Genomic DNA, 15,719 nt, shown 5'->3' on the forward strand with positions numbered 1-15,719 from the left:
GACCCTTAACACGTATAAATATCAGTCACTTTTACACATTAATCATTGCTCTTCACAATCACAAAAGTGACTGATTATGGTTTCAAAACGGAGAATTTCTCCAAAAGGTGAGGAATTTGGATTCCTGGAATTATGATTTTTTTTAAGCATTTATTTATTTTGCACAGCACACCTGACAATCTTTCACGGCACACTTTTGCCTGAACACAGCAGCCTGTTGGAGGTCTTGAGGTGGAGGCCCCTTTGGCATTTTGTTGTGGTGGTAATCTGGGGGTTTGGACAAAACCCTCCAAATTGAAAAGCGAGAAAGAATGACAAGACATCCCACCCTCATGTAAAGACAGTATTGCTGGTGGTACCATTGCCGAATGTAGTAGGCGATATAATGGCTCGCTGCGCTTGTAAAGTGGAGGAGAGAGATTTGTTGGGCAGTAACTTTCCCACTAAAGGTGAGGGATGTTTGTGTGTGGGCCTGCAGTTGGGTAGCATTTCCTGGGGTGTGGATTTACAACCACAGTTCAGCAGATTGGTCATGGTGATGTGCCAGTTGGCCCATGAAAACCTAGCAAAGTGCAGAGCCATCATTAGTGCTGGATAGAGAGTGTTTTTGGGAGGTGCACGTCAAGTAAAGGCCTCTTGATAGAGGCTAGTTTGGTTTGTCTGGATGAAATATATCAATTAACTGAAATTAAATATGAAAAATGTGACTTGTTAGTATTGAGTGTTGCTCGTGGCATTTTTAGTTCCTCTAATATGCTAATGGAACACTCCAGTCTCTGCTAATTTCCTGCACTTCAAAGAATGCTTTTTCTGTTCCCTCTAAAGAGAAGTGGGATGGTGTGAGAAAGGTCGACAGGCACAATGGCAAACCCAGTGGTGCTTTCTCACCAATGAATCACAACAGAGCGTTGTTAAGCTCGTCTGCTGCTTTGGGCAAAACGCAACCAAGGCAGGTCGAGACATGCCTTGATTACCTGTTGTTAACAACGAGGAAATGCCAGCAGCTGTTTATAAAAGCTTTGAAGTGCATGATGACATTGTGTCAACCGGCTACTTTCCTAGGAAACACTTGGAACATATGCTGGAACAAAAAATATGCAACCTCTTCTCAGGAAAAGAGTGACGTTTTAGTTTCCTACTGTAGTAGCTGCCTTTAAAATCTAGTTGATATTTAAATGACTAGGCCTAAATGTTATTAATTTGACCAAAGTTGTACAACTTTTTTGTTGCCCAACCTTAAAGATAAGGGTTGGGAACCAAGAGCCATTTTTGGAAAAAATACCGGAACCAAATAATTTTCATAACTTACTATTCCATTAACGGTTACTGAATGTGCATTTTTCCCCCTTGAACAAACGTCATACAGAGCACCATACTAAAATAATTTAGTACGCTGCCCCTCTATTGAATGCGAAACACAATGCACGTTCATATACATTCCTGAATGTATGACTCATATTCTCGTCATGACTCGTTATAATGATCCTGTTATTTTGAATCTACAGCAAAACATACAACTAGTGTAATGCGATTCCCAAACAAATTATTATTCTGAGCCCTTTCTTTTTAGTGAATTAACAACACATTCTCACACACATGGCTTCAAATATTGCCCCTTGTACAAGAGCTCCGTGCTTCAACAGAAGTATGCTTTGAGTAATTTTTTATATTTAGCCTGTGTTCTACATCTAGACATGTGTGTTGCTAAAAAAACTAGCAGTTTGGCTTTTTTGTCCTATGTATCCACTGGCGCGTATTGAGTGAATGTGAGCGAGCGCTTTCAATTCCTTCAGAATATCTTCAAATTTTTAGGCCTCTGCGATTTATTGGTCAACCACTAAAGCATACTGTGGTAAAACACATGCAATACAGTGACCCCTCCCTTTGGAGACTGCCCTGGGCTTACCTGCCGAGTGCATTGGAAAGGGACACTACTAGAGGATTCTCTCGACATCTGTAGATTGACGCACTGGGCTCCTGCACAAGTGGCAGTATTTGATGCCTTGGAAGTGAGGTTGGAATTAAAAATATTCAGAGTGACCAGTGTTGTGCGGTTTCCGGCAGATGACTTTTATGAGCCGGTTCTTTCTAGTGCTATAAAAGTGTACACCTTGTTTCTTTATTGAATTTAGCCAACTGTCAGCTGAGGCATGTAATTAATACATTGTAGAGCAATGTGTCATACATTTGAGGAACCTTCAGCCTGGTTATTTAATAACATCCTATTATGTTCCTTTGAGCCTAGGACACTAGTTTGTGAATTAGTTCAGACAGATCAGTTCAAAGAACAGACAAACTCCTCCAATTGAAGTTCATTCACTTAGTAGTTATTTTGCAGTTTTAACAATCTAAGATCAGACAAAAGTGTCAGAAGTATCAGTGGTGATTCCAATCCCCTAAATGTGTTTTCATCCATTTGAACTCTCAAATGGATGAGACAGAAATGTGGGATAGGGACCGTTAGCAGCCTTCATTCTCACTCTCCAGTTCAAGGCTTGTTTGGCACTATGTTAAACCGCTCTGTTTAGAGACGGAGGGGTGGGTAAAGGGCACAAAGTGAAACATGAAGAGACTGAGCATGAAGTGTGAATGGGCCAGCACGCAGGCTGAGCATGGGAGGGAAAGCGACTCGCTGCTGGAGCCCTCAGAGTGAAAAAGACCCAGGACGGAGGGCCATCAGCAGGGGACTCGACCCTGAACAATGTTTTGTGTGCCTCCCTGACATTATCCCTGCCAAAACAATGCCCTCTCGGTTGCCCCTGAGCAATTTTCTTGCATACTTTTTTAATCCCATTGTTTTGACAGCAATGAAGTGTTTGGGGGCCCAGATGATGCATTATAACAGAATGAGAGCGGCTTTCGAGCTTGCTCATTGTTATGCTGGCATGAAGACGTCCCGGGACTCTCAGGAATAAGCTCTGAAACATGACACAGTCCACTGTGTGCAGGGCCTCTGTTGGGGCGGATGCAACATTCCATCAGACTTTTTGGGAGTGGATCTCTCCCTGTCATTGAAACAGGCCTTTCTTGCCTGTCAGTCCACACATTGATAAACAGAGCAAACATTTTAAGACACTAACAAGTAGTAAACGCTTCAGTTTTGCTCCTCAGACAGAGACGCACCAACATCCAATTCAGTGGTTTTAAAAATATGCCCACACAAATGTTTGAAGAGTAAATATAGTAGGCTTTTCCTCAATGACCTGTTGGTTGGGACTAGACCTCTTACCAGTAATTAGGAGGGCACAGGGAGTAAGACCTACTACAGGGGTGGGGGCTTCTGATGGAGGCCTTATGTCTGAGCTCTCACTGAGGGACACTTCAAAGTCAGAAAGGAGAGAAGAGACTCTCTGAGTATCCCTGAGGCTAGTGCCTCTTCTATGCATACTGCGCTGGAATCTCCTAATCCTGAAGTCATGCACCTGGCTGCATAGTTGGAGTGGGAGGCATAGTTGTGTTGTTGTGCTAATTAAGTATCTTTTAGTGACTTGTATGAAGGTTTGGCTTTATACTGCTCATTTGCCTCATTTTTTGTATTACCAAGATTCTAGGGGTGTGAATCTTTGGGTTGAAAGTAAATCGATTTGATTCACAATTCATTGGTTTTCGATTTGATTTAAAAACAATTTGATTCGATTCACAGTGATCGATTTGATTAACCATTCAGTCCTGCCTTTTTAAAAAATGCATTAAAAAAAGAAAGACAAACTACTTAAGGCTACACATTAAATACATGTACCTGCAGGCTACATGAAATACAATAGTACAAGAGATCAATATGCCAATAAAATATTTCAGAGCTATACATATTCCATATTGAAAAGTAGTCCATATTTCACTATCTTTGATTTTTTTTTTCTTCTTTGAAATCACAATTTTTAAACTCCCTGATACTTTCAGGTTTTCCATGACTGTGGGGACCCTAAATCAGTAAAATAATCCAAACATTACATTACAACATTAACGTAACAACATCTGACTAAGGATATCCCGATACCATGCTCATGAGGTACTTGTACTCATAAAAATGCTCCAATACCAAAAACCGATACCATCTGACGTACGATTGTCATTACTTAAACATTCAGCCCACAAATTAAAATCACGTTATGTCCTTGTAAGATTATTTAACCACAAAAGCTGTGATTTAATGAGATAAATATATAGTTTTCATGTAATTCAAATGTAAGCGATTGTGAATTTGTGGAGACGGTGTTGTGATGATGCCGGCTGCTCATAGCTTTTCAAGCTCCGTGGCTCGTACAGGGAAAACACTGTCATGAGCATTGCATGCTCTGTTTGTAGCAGATGACATTAAACGGAATGCAAATTTATGTTGTAGCAGGAGGCACATACAGAGTACATACCCATTTAATTAAATAGCAGCCTTTTGCAGTTTTAATAATCACTTTGAGTCATGTAGTGACCGACTTTTCCAGAGTGGGAAGCTGGCTTCATAACGTCAGAGCAACGACACAGAAACACTTCAAAATAAAGGCTCCACCAAAATTAAAGGTACATTTATAGGAATATCCCAACTGTAAAGTTATATAATATTCACTATAATACTACTACTACTACTACTACTACTACTACTACTAATCAGTAGTAATTGTATTATACTTAAGCAGTATCTAACACAGGGGTCTCAAACTCAACTTACCTGGGGGTCGGTGGAGGTAGAGTCTGGGTCAGGCTGGGCCGCATCAAGTATTCCACAAAAAAAATATTAAAGTATTCCAAAAAAGGAGCACAACTGATCCAATCTTCTCAATCTTTATTATTAACGTTTCTTCTGAACTGTTCCTCTGAATTTGAACATTCCTTTCTGAACATGAATGGTTCTTCATGAGCTGTCCTTCAGAACATGAACAGTTCTTCAGAACATGAACGGTTCTTCAGAACATAGGCTTCTCTTGCCTACTCCTTGCTGTCAGAGACCTGGCAGCGCTTCCTCTCACACAGCTGAGACACATTTGGATTGAGGGAGGAAACAGTTGAAACCCTCAGTGTGGCTTGAAGATGCTCATCAGTAAGTCTGGACCTGTACTTTGACTTATTGAAGTTCATGGTGGAGAATAGCTTTCCAAAAAGTACCAAAAAGGCACATGGTCCGCTTGAACATTCTGGAGAGCTCAAGGAAGGTGGGTGGCAATTCTCTCAAAAAATGTCCAAGCTTGTCTGCGTTTCCACTCACCTCCCTGAACTTGGCTTTGAGTTCAGAATTGCACTGCAGGTCAATGAGCTCCATTTGAAGTACAGGAGGACTATCGTGCACATCGAAGGAGAAGGGGTCAGCAAAAATTTGTAAAGTGTCTCTGTGTGTCTTGAAGTCTGCAAACCTGCGATCAAATTCCTCCTGTAGCTTCATAATGGCATCAGCATACTTCTCACCACTGAATGGTGTGCCCACATCCACAAGTGCCTTGCATGCTGGAAAATGGCAGAGGTTTGTCTGAGAGAGCTGGGCTTTCCATAACACAAGTTTTGAGGAGAATGCCCTCACATTGTCATAGACAGCACTGACAAGCTGCCCCTGGCCTTGTAACTTCTTGTTCAGTACATTCAGCTCCTGTGTGATGTCAACAAGAAAAGCTAAGTCCATGAGCCATTTGGGGTCACTTAACACAGGAAAAGCCATCCCATCCTTCTCCATGAAGGCTTTCACTTCTGCTCTCAACTCAAAAAAACCTCTTCAAGACGCTTCTCCTACTGAGCCAACGTACCTCTGTGAAGTAGAGAACATCCTCATATTCTGACTCTATTTCCTCCAAAAAGGCGCGGAACTGCCGGAGCTTTAATCCCCTAGCTCTGATATGATTGATGCATTTCACAACAACAGACATCACATTGTCAAACCTCAGGCATTTGCCGCAAAGAGCCTGCTGATGGATAATGCAGTGCAGAGCAATGGCCTCCTCCACATTCTCCTCTTCCAGTTTCCTTTGAACAAGTGCTACCAGTCCATTTTTCCTTCCTGTCATTGATGGCGCACCGTCGGTCGTTATTCCAGTAAACCTCTTCCATGGCAAACCTGCATCCTCAATAGCACCACACAGCTGGCGGAATATCTCCTGAGCGGTGGTCTGACCATGCATTGGAATCACAGCGAGCAACTCCTCGATCACTTCAAAATTGTCGTCAACACCACGGACATATATTGCGAGCTGCGCGGTATCAGTGTTGTCCGTGCTCTCATCAAGAGCGACTGAGTATGCACAAAAACGTTTGGCTTTCTCATGCAGCTGATCATAAATGTTTTCTGAAATGTCAGAAATGCGCTTTGCCACTGTGTTAGCTGAAAGGCTGATGTTGCTAAACTGACCCTTCTTTTCTGGACAGACTTTACTTGCAGCTAGTAACATGCACTTTTTGATGAACTCACCTTCCTTGAACGGCTTACCGGCCTTCGCAATCATCTCACTCACCACGTAGCTAGCTTCGACGGCTGCTTCATTCTCTTTCTTTGCTTTCTTGAATAAATCTTGTTGCCTCAATAGACATTTTTTAAGATTGGCGACCCGGTTCTTTCTCTCATCTCCATGGTATTTTGTATACTCCTCAGCATGTCTAGTTGAGTAATGACGTTGGATGTTATATTCCTTGTACACCGCAACTTTCTCTGTGCATATGAGACACGTAGGGGTTCCCCTGTGCTCGACAAAAAAATATTCCGTCTCCCACTTTTCCTGAAATTGCCTGTGCTCTTCGCCAACCTTTCTCTTCACGGCGCCTTTTGAGAGAGACATGACTGGAACATATATTTTCTGTCCACTTCTGACTAATGTGACTAATGTGGATTGTGGATACTTCCCCAGTATGTTTGTACTTCGCGGTGGTCTATGACAACTATTGACAACAAACCTGCCGTAAGCTGTCACAAGACTATCTATGGTAGCCCATAAGGGATATAAATTTATATTTTTTTTTAAACGCGGCACACGCAACGACGGGCCGCACTAACATTAAACTTTAATGTCAAGTAGGGGGCCACAAAATATCACCCCGCGGGCCGCGAGTTTGAGACCACTGATCTAACATCTTTGATGCTCTGTTATGCAGCACTTTATTTGACAAAATATAACTCCTAACTCCTACTTCTTTTGATAAAAAATAATACAATATTATGTTTTATTAAATATTTATGGATTAATTTAGCTAAACCATTTTGATGATAAAGTTGAAAAAACTGTTGATATTTATAGAAAAGATAGTGTATAAAAAACGGTATCGGCACTCGTTCTCAAAAAAATGGTATCAGGACATCCTTACATCTGACTACATTCAGTTTCAAAGAAAAGAGAAAAGCAATAGATGACTTCAATTGAAATGCATTCTGCACACCAAGTTCGCAACTAAATAATAATAATACCAGTAAAATGGCATTATTTTATCTAGAAAATAATGTATTTATAAGCTTCCTCACAATTAAATCACTTTTTTTCCAGTAGAGACCCAGTGTCAGAAATTAACTTTTACATTTAGGGTCAATACTTGATTTTCAGGGGCATTTTTTACGAGGGCATACATTTTTCTTTTTTTTTAAACATTAGTTTATTGTTTTTTTCAGTGACATAACAAAATCAAGAGGTAACAATTCGGGAGTCAAAGCAGTGTCAAGTACAACTAACAAGAAAGGAAAAAAATATATAAAAATAAAATAAATAAATAAATAAAAAATAACAGAACCAAACAAAAACACAAAAAATAAAAAGGTCACCCACTGCTAAATAAAAGCCCAATATTTTCACTTACAAAGAGATAAATTAAAAAAAATAAAAAAAACATCCCAGCATGCTACAAATTCTCACAATTAGAAGACAATCAGGGTGGCTACTCTGGAATAGCCGTAAAAATCAATCCCTCAGCATGTGCAAAGAATGGACCCCAAGTTTTATTAAACTTTGAAAGAGAACCATGTATTGAGCACCTAACTTTCTCCAACTTCACGAACTGAAGGATGTCTCTGATCCAAGACGAGTGAGAAGGCGGCACAAGAGACTTCCACCTCAATAAAATCAAACGTCTAGCCAATAAGGTGATAAAGGCTACAAAGTCAGCTTTATATTTAGGAAGCTGCAAAGTAGGAGGTAAAACCCCAAACAAAGCGGTACATGCTGTTGGATCAAAATGAACTCCCGTACAAACAGAAATAGAATTAAATATCTGCGTCCAAAAATGATGTTGTGAAGGGCAAGACCAAAACATATGGGCATGGGTAGCTGGAGCCTGACGACATCTAATGCACATGGGATCGACATCATTATAGATTTTGGAAAGCCTTACTCAAGTGAGATGGGTACGATGTAGAATTTTGCACTGGGTCAGACCATGTCTAGCACAAATTGAAGAGGAGTGAACCCGACGCAAAATGGCATCCCACAGCTCCTCCGAGATCCCCTCCCCTAGATCCTCCTCCCATTGGATTTTAATTTTATGCTGCGGGGTAAGCTGCAAAGAATAGATAAGATTGTATAAACATGAAATAGCACCCTTAATGGTAGGCAATGGGGTTAAAAAGGAGTCAATTAGAGAGGCCTCTGGGAGATTTGGGAAGTTAGGGCTAAGATTGCGAATGAAACTTCGAACTTGAAGATATCTAAAAAACTGCTGCCTAGGCAAATGGAATTTCTCGGAGAGTTGCTGGAAGGATGCAAATGTACCAGTAATGTACAAGTCCCTAAATGCCTTGATGCCGTAGTCAGACCACAAAGAAAAAGCCCCATCAGTTAAGGAAGGGTGAAAAACAGGGTTAGCTGATAAAGGTGCTAGGAAAGAGAAGGTCTGTAGACCAAAATAGCGTCGAAATTGCTTCCAAATTTTAAAAGTGGATTTAACTAAGATATTATTGCAAAAAAGGGTGGGAGAAAAGCTAAGAGGAGCGTGAATGAGAGCAGTCAACGAAGCAGGTTTAACAGAAAACATCTCCATACTCAGCCATGTAGGAGAAACTGGTGCCCCCTCCAGAGAAATCCAAAGCTGAATTACTCTAAGGATGGAAGCCCAGTAATAAAACCTCAAGTTAGGAAGGGCCAAGCCCCCAAGGGTCTTAGGTCTCTGCAACAGCTCCCTTTGCAAACGAGGGACCTTCCTGTTCCAGATAAACTCAGTGATTGATTTGTCTAATTTGGAATAAATTTTTCTAACACTTTAAAACAAAATGTAAATTTAATCTGTTAATGACTACAAATTCTTAAGTCTGAGAATGTATTTTACATGTTACCTTAAAATTATATCAATGTCAACAATATCAGATATATTATAATAATATCATAATAATTCATTACGAGGGGATTTTTTGCCTCCACATTTTGAATTTTGGGTGCATTTTTATGAATTTTAATGCGATTTTTGCCCCAAGCTCCCCTTGTGGCCACGCAGGGAATTGGCAGCTGTATCAAAAGGTTTCAGTGTGTTTGACTCATGATAAGAGAGCTATTGCAAGCTGTCATTTGCTCATGAGATAGTGGCCATCCAGAGAAGATATCAAGATTTAAGGTGCTTGAAAGTCTCGGAAAGCTGCTCAGAAAACAGCATGTACATGTATTTTAAGTGTACTCCGATCAGCCACAACATTAAAACCACCTGCCTAATATTGTATAGGTCCCCTTTGTGCTACCAAAACAGCACCAACCAGCATCTCAGAATAGCATTCTGATATGATATTCTTCTCACCACAATAGTACAGAGCGGTTATTTGAGTTATCGTAGACTTTGTCAGTTTGAACCAATCTGGCTATTCTCTATTGACCTCTCTCATCAACAAGGCATTTCCGTCCACAGAACTGCTGCTCACTGGATGTTTTTTGTTTTTGACACCATTCTGAGTATATTCTAGAGACTGTTGTGCCTGAAAATCCCAGGAGATCAGCAGTTACAGAAATACTCAAACCAGACCATCTGGCACCAACAATCATGCCAGGGTCCAAATCACTGAGATCAAATTTTTTCTGATGGTTGAAGTAAACTTTAACTGAAGCTCCTAACCTCCTGTCTCTAGAATTTACTCCGAATGTTGCCAAAAACAAAAAAAACATCCAGTCAGTGGCAGTTCTGCAGATGGAAACGCCTTGTTGATGAGAGAGGTCAACAGAGAATGCCAGACTGGTTCAAACTGACAAAGTCTACGATAACTCAGATAAACACACTTACCAAATGATGAGATAATTTCAGGTTTCAGGTAAAAAGGTTTCAAGATAAAGTTACCAGACAGGAGACTTAAACGACGCAGGGGCTTCTGTCTTGCGGCTTGTTTTCTCAGCTTGCCATTTTGCCAACTAACGTGTGCAGACTGTGATGTCATCAAGTGATTTAACATACTAACAGTTAGTAGGACATCTTCTCTCTGTAGAAAGTTGACCCATATGAAACACCGGTGGAGTGTGTTCATCTACAGAGCCATATAGGTGCATTAGCAGAGGTTACTGCGCATGTCTATTTGACGCTTTATTTTCTTTTTCAAACTGTATGATCCAAATGCGCTTTTAAACTAGAGATGAACCATGGAGCAAATTCTTACTTTGGTTGGAAAACTGGATATTATTTCACATTATTATTCATTATTATTATTTTCAGATTTTTTTTTTCATATGTATTTTATTTTTTATTTTTTTCATTTAATTACGCTATGGGGGATCGGAGTGGGAAATGTTATATTGAAGACACTTACAACTGTAACTTTCAGCTGAACAAATTGAGCTTTTTCTTCCTTGCAGGAAAATCTCTACGATATCTCTCTCTCTGTGTCTCCAAACATGTGCACATACTTTCCACATCGTAATGCACTCATAAAACTTCTGTTTCATCCCTGTGGCATGATGTACATCTGCACAGTGAGGATAAAAAACAGATGCTTCTGCTATCAAAACTCCACAAACCCTTAACAACATTCAGTTAGATATGAACTCATCCACTGCACATATCCAAGTGACTGCCCACTTCATCGTAATGCAAACATCCCTGTGGTAGGGAGAGATTGTGGTTCTCATTTATCTGTTCACATTGTGTAAACTAACATGTAACCTTTATGCCTTTTCTCTCCAAGTAAATATTTTATTTGAAAAACATACAAAAACAATGGAGATTTAAAACATTTACATATCAAAAATATTTTCAGATGAAAATTTGTTTTTAGAAATGGAGTAAAACTATTTTTATATTTTATACTATTGTGTCGCAGCGGACTTGGTGTGAACAGTCCTAATATGCTGATTTCATACTTCTACCATTTAAAATTTAGAAGGAATTAGTGACTGGTACTTCCCAAAACATTTACATAATTCCATCACTGGCAATGTCTCACACACATACAAACACACATTCACAGACACGTTTACTTATCTATCTAAATGAGGATATAACATAGACTTAATTTTTATATACTGCAATGTTAATTTTAAATGCTATAATCTAACCCTCTTAATAAAGCTTTTTGCATTTTTAGAATTTAACAGTAATTTTCCAAATGAGGAATGTTTCTAAAGGGAGGATTTCTCAGATTAGCGTACACACACACATACACATACACACACACACACACACACACACACACACACACACACACACACACACTCACACACACACACTCACACACACACATACACACACACTCACACTCACATTCAGAAACAGAAGATAAGTCAAAATCTCCCTGATCCCCCTTTCCATTTCCAGTAATCCATTGCTGTCAGTCAGCAGTAATAGACCAGTGTGCCTCCCTCACTGTGTACAACCTTAAACAGAAAAATAGCTGTTATTACACCATGTCTGGATAGCTGTGCACTTGTTATGTTGGTCTCCTTGTGTCTTACCATATTGAAGTTGCCGCTGACTATCTCTTGGATGCATCGTCTGCATCTCAGCCACTCTGCGGGTCAAAGATGGTTCAAAAGATCTGCTCAACTTTTCTAACCATAGGGCACAACCACCCACCACCTGTCCCCTTGACTCAATTCCTTCCAACCTTCTCCAAGCCATCTCTCCGTCCATCCTGCCTGCACTCATATACATAATTAACACATCTCTACTAACAGGCATTTTTCCCACTACATTTAACAGACCCGAGTAACCCTGCTGCTTAAAAAACCTCCACTTAACCCCATACATTAGAACACTACAGACCAGTTTCTCTCATCCCATTCATGGAGAAAACACTTGAAAGGGCAGTTTTCAACCAGATCTCTTGCAGAACAAGTTGCTGGATGACAATCAGTCAGGCTTCAAAAGTGGACATTCTACTGAGACTGCCCTGCTGTCTGTCAGTGAGTCGCTGGATCCAGATCATCATTCCTGATTCTACTGGACCATTCTGCAGCCTTTGACACAGTCAACCATCAGATCATGCTCTCCATCCTCTCTACTATAGGCTTCACAGGAACTGTGCTTTACTGATTAAGTCCTATCTCTCAAGTAGATCCTTCAAAGTAGCCTGGAGTGGTGAGGTGTCCAAGTCACATCAGCTGCTTACCGGGGTACCTCAGGGCTCAGTGCGTAGGCCACTTCTCTTCTTTGTATACACAACATCACTGGGACCCATCATTAAGGCACATGGGTTCTCTTACCACTGCTTTGCAATGACTCTTTCACAGCTCTACATGCCTTTCCAGCCCAAAAACACCATTGTGACTGCTTGAATCTCAGCCTGTTTGGCAGACATCTCGGCCTGGATTAAGGAACACCACCTGCAACTTAACCCAGCGAAGACTGAGCTCCTTGTCTTTCCAGTCAACCCTGCTGTTGAACACAACATCACCATTCAGCTGGGTTCAACTACAGTAACGCCTTCCAAAACGGTCAGAAATCTAGGGGTCACCATCGATAACCAACTCAATTTCTCAGACTACATCTCAAAGACTGCCCAATCATGTAGTTTTACACTCTACAATATCAGGAAAATAACCCTTTCTCTTTGAACATGCCACACAACTTCTTGTTCAGTCACTTGTCATAACTATACTGGACTACTGTAACACTCTCATTGCAGGCTTCCCTGCATGCGCAATTAGGCCCCTTGCAAATGATCCACAGTGCAGCAGCATGTCTGGTCTTTAATGAATCAAAGAGAGCTCATGTTGCATCACTCCTTGTCGTTCTTTACTGGCTGCCGGTTGACCCACGTATCAAATTCAAGGCTCTGATGCTGGCATACAGTCTCTGGGTCTGCTCCATCATACCTAAAATAAATTCTGCAGAGCTACATTCCCACCAAAAGCCTCCAGTCGGCTAATGAGCAGCACCTTGTTGAACCAACACAAAGAGGGACCAACTGTACTACGTTGGTGGAATAACCTTCCCAACTCCATCTGTGAAGCAGACTTACTCTCTGTCTACAAAAAACGGCTAAAAACATATCTTTTCCACGAGCACTTAACCATTTACTCCATTAAAGTTTTTAAAATAAATAAATAAATAATATTCATATATATATATATATATATATCACCTAAAGGATTATTAGGAACACCTGTTCAATTTCTCATTAATGCAATGATCTAATCAACCAATTACATGGCAGTTGCTTCAATGCATTTAGGGGTATGGTCCTGGTCAAGACAATCTCCTGAACTCCAAACTGAATGTCAGAATGGGAAAGAAAGGTGATTTAAGCAATTTTGAGCGTGGCATGGTTGTTGGTGCCAGACGGGCCGGTCTGAGTATTTCACAATCTGCTCAGTTACTGGGATTTTCACGCACAACCATTTCTAGGGTTTACAAAGAATGGTGTGAAAAGGAAAAACATCCAGTATGCGGCAGTCCTGTGGGCTGAAAATGCCTTGTTGATGCTAGAGGTCAGAGGAGAATGGGCCGACTGATTCAAGCTGATAGAAGAGCAACTTTGCCTGAAATAACCACTTGTTACAACCGAGGTATGCAGCAAAGCATTTGTGAAGCCACAACACGCACAACCTTGAGGCGGATGGGCTACAACAGCAGAAGACCCCACCGGGTACCACTCATCTCCACTACAAATAGGAAAAAGAGGCTACAATTTGCAAGAGGTCACCCAAATTGGACAGTTGAAGACTGGAAAAATGTTGCCTGGTCTGATGAGTCTCGATTTCTGTTGAGACATTCAGATGGTAGAGTCAGAATTTGGCGTAAACAGAATGAGAACATGGATCCATCATGCCTTGTTACCACTGTGCAGGCTGGTGGTGGTGGTGTAAACTTGTGGGGGATGTTTTCTTGGCACACTTTAGGCCCCTTAGTGCCAATTGGGCATCGTTTAAATGCCACGGCCTACCTGAGCATTGTTTCTGACCATGTCCATCCCTTTATGGCCACCATGTACCCATCCTCTGATGGCTACTTCCAGCAGGATAATGCACCATGTCACAAAGCTCGAATCATTTCAAATTGGTTTCTTGAACATGACAATGAGTTCACTGTACTAAAATGGCCCCTACAGTCACCAGATCTCAACCCAATAGAGCATCTTTGGGATGTGGTGGAACGGGAGCTTCGTGCCCTGGATGTGCATCCCACAAATCTCCATCAACTGCAAGATGCTATCCTATCAATATGGGCCAACATTTCTAAAGAATGCTTTCAGCACCTTGTTGAATCAATGCCACGTAGAATTAAGGCAGTTCTGAAGGCTAAAGGGGGTCAAACACAGTATTAGTATGGTGTTCCTAATAATCATTTAGGTGAGTGTGTATATATATATATATATATATATACATGAGTGCAACAAGAATATATATATATATATATATATATATATATATATATATATATTTCACTCTATTCTGCCTTGGATTCTACTATTCTGATGCTAGTAAAACTTTGGAATGCAGAAATTTTCATACCACTGTCCCTTAAGATGAATCGCTCATGATGTATTTTATCTCTTTTTTTTAAGTCGCTTTGGATTTAAGTTTCATTTGGCAGATAAAGCGTCTGCCAAATGAATAAATATAAATGTACGTCTATTTGTGCAAGCCAACAACAGGCATGCTTTTTGGCAGCACAAGTGCCTTTTGAAAATAAGCACACGTCACTTCCTCATTCTGCATTTTGGGTGACATTTTACAAGTGACTCAACTTTTTGTGTTCAAACTGACTCCAGTTTCAAAATGATCGACATTGCTGCTGCACCAAAACAATTTTTAAGTTTGAAGCATGCCCAAAAACACATGGAGGAAGTTGAGCTCATGCTTTTGTGGTCTCTGTCTTTCTCTCTTTGTCTCCCACAGAAACTCAAGAGTGCTCGCAGCGCGTGGTTAATGAGCGACTTGGGGAGCTTGTATGCGTGTTAAAGGACGTCATTGGCAAACACCACACACTCAACTCATCAGAAATTCTCGGTGCTGCAGGCACTGTTATCTCCAAAGTCAAAGGTGAGCATCCTCCTTCAGATCTGCCACACTTAGAAGAATCAGTAACGCAAAACTGATCTCAAATCTGCAATAAAATTACAGCCTTGCTGGCACATTCTCTCAAAGTATTGTTTTGTAGTCAGTTTGACAGTTTGCAGTACTTTTAGTTCCGTTTCAGTACTTGTGTATGTACAATGACACCGCACTTGACTATCATCTGATAGGGGAACATGCTAGACTGTTCCCTAAACCTAGCTTGCACAGTATCCTTCATGCAACTGGGGAGTCAGAATTTCCTAAAAATAAAGAGATAATTCTCCTCTTGGCTTGTGCTCAGGAATGTCCAAAGTTTACATCAATGCAGTTTGCAGGCCAGATTGAGGCTGCAAAATAGGGAAA

The 15,719-nt window shown here is 40.7% G+C and overlaps 1 protein-coding gene across 4 annotated transcripts in view; it reads left to right on the plus strand.

Annotated features, from left to right (window-relative positions):
* LOC127645347 (rho GTPase-activating protein 29-like) overlaps positions 1–15,719 on the plus strand; it is a 53,057-nt gene that overhangs the window by 9,852 nt on the left and 27,486 nt on the right. For all 4 annotated transcript variants that reach the window (XM_052128933.1, XM_052128934.1, XM_052128935.1 and 1 more), the window contains exon 3: positions 15,198–15,341. In XM_052128933.1, coding sequence (XP_051984893.1) covers positions 15,198–15,341 — 144 coding nt within the window. The remainder of the gene's footprint in view (positions 1–15,197; positions 15,342–15,719) is intronic.

The sequence above is a fragment of the Xyrauchen texanus genome, chromosome 6, assembly GCF_025860055.1.
Source record: "Xyrauchen texanus isolate HMW12.3.18 chromosome 6, RBS_HiC_50CHRs, whole genome shotgun sequence".
NCBI lineage: Eukaryota > Metazoa > Chordata > Actinopteri > Cypriniformes > Catostomidae > Xyrauchen > Xyrauchen texanus.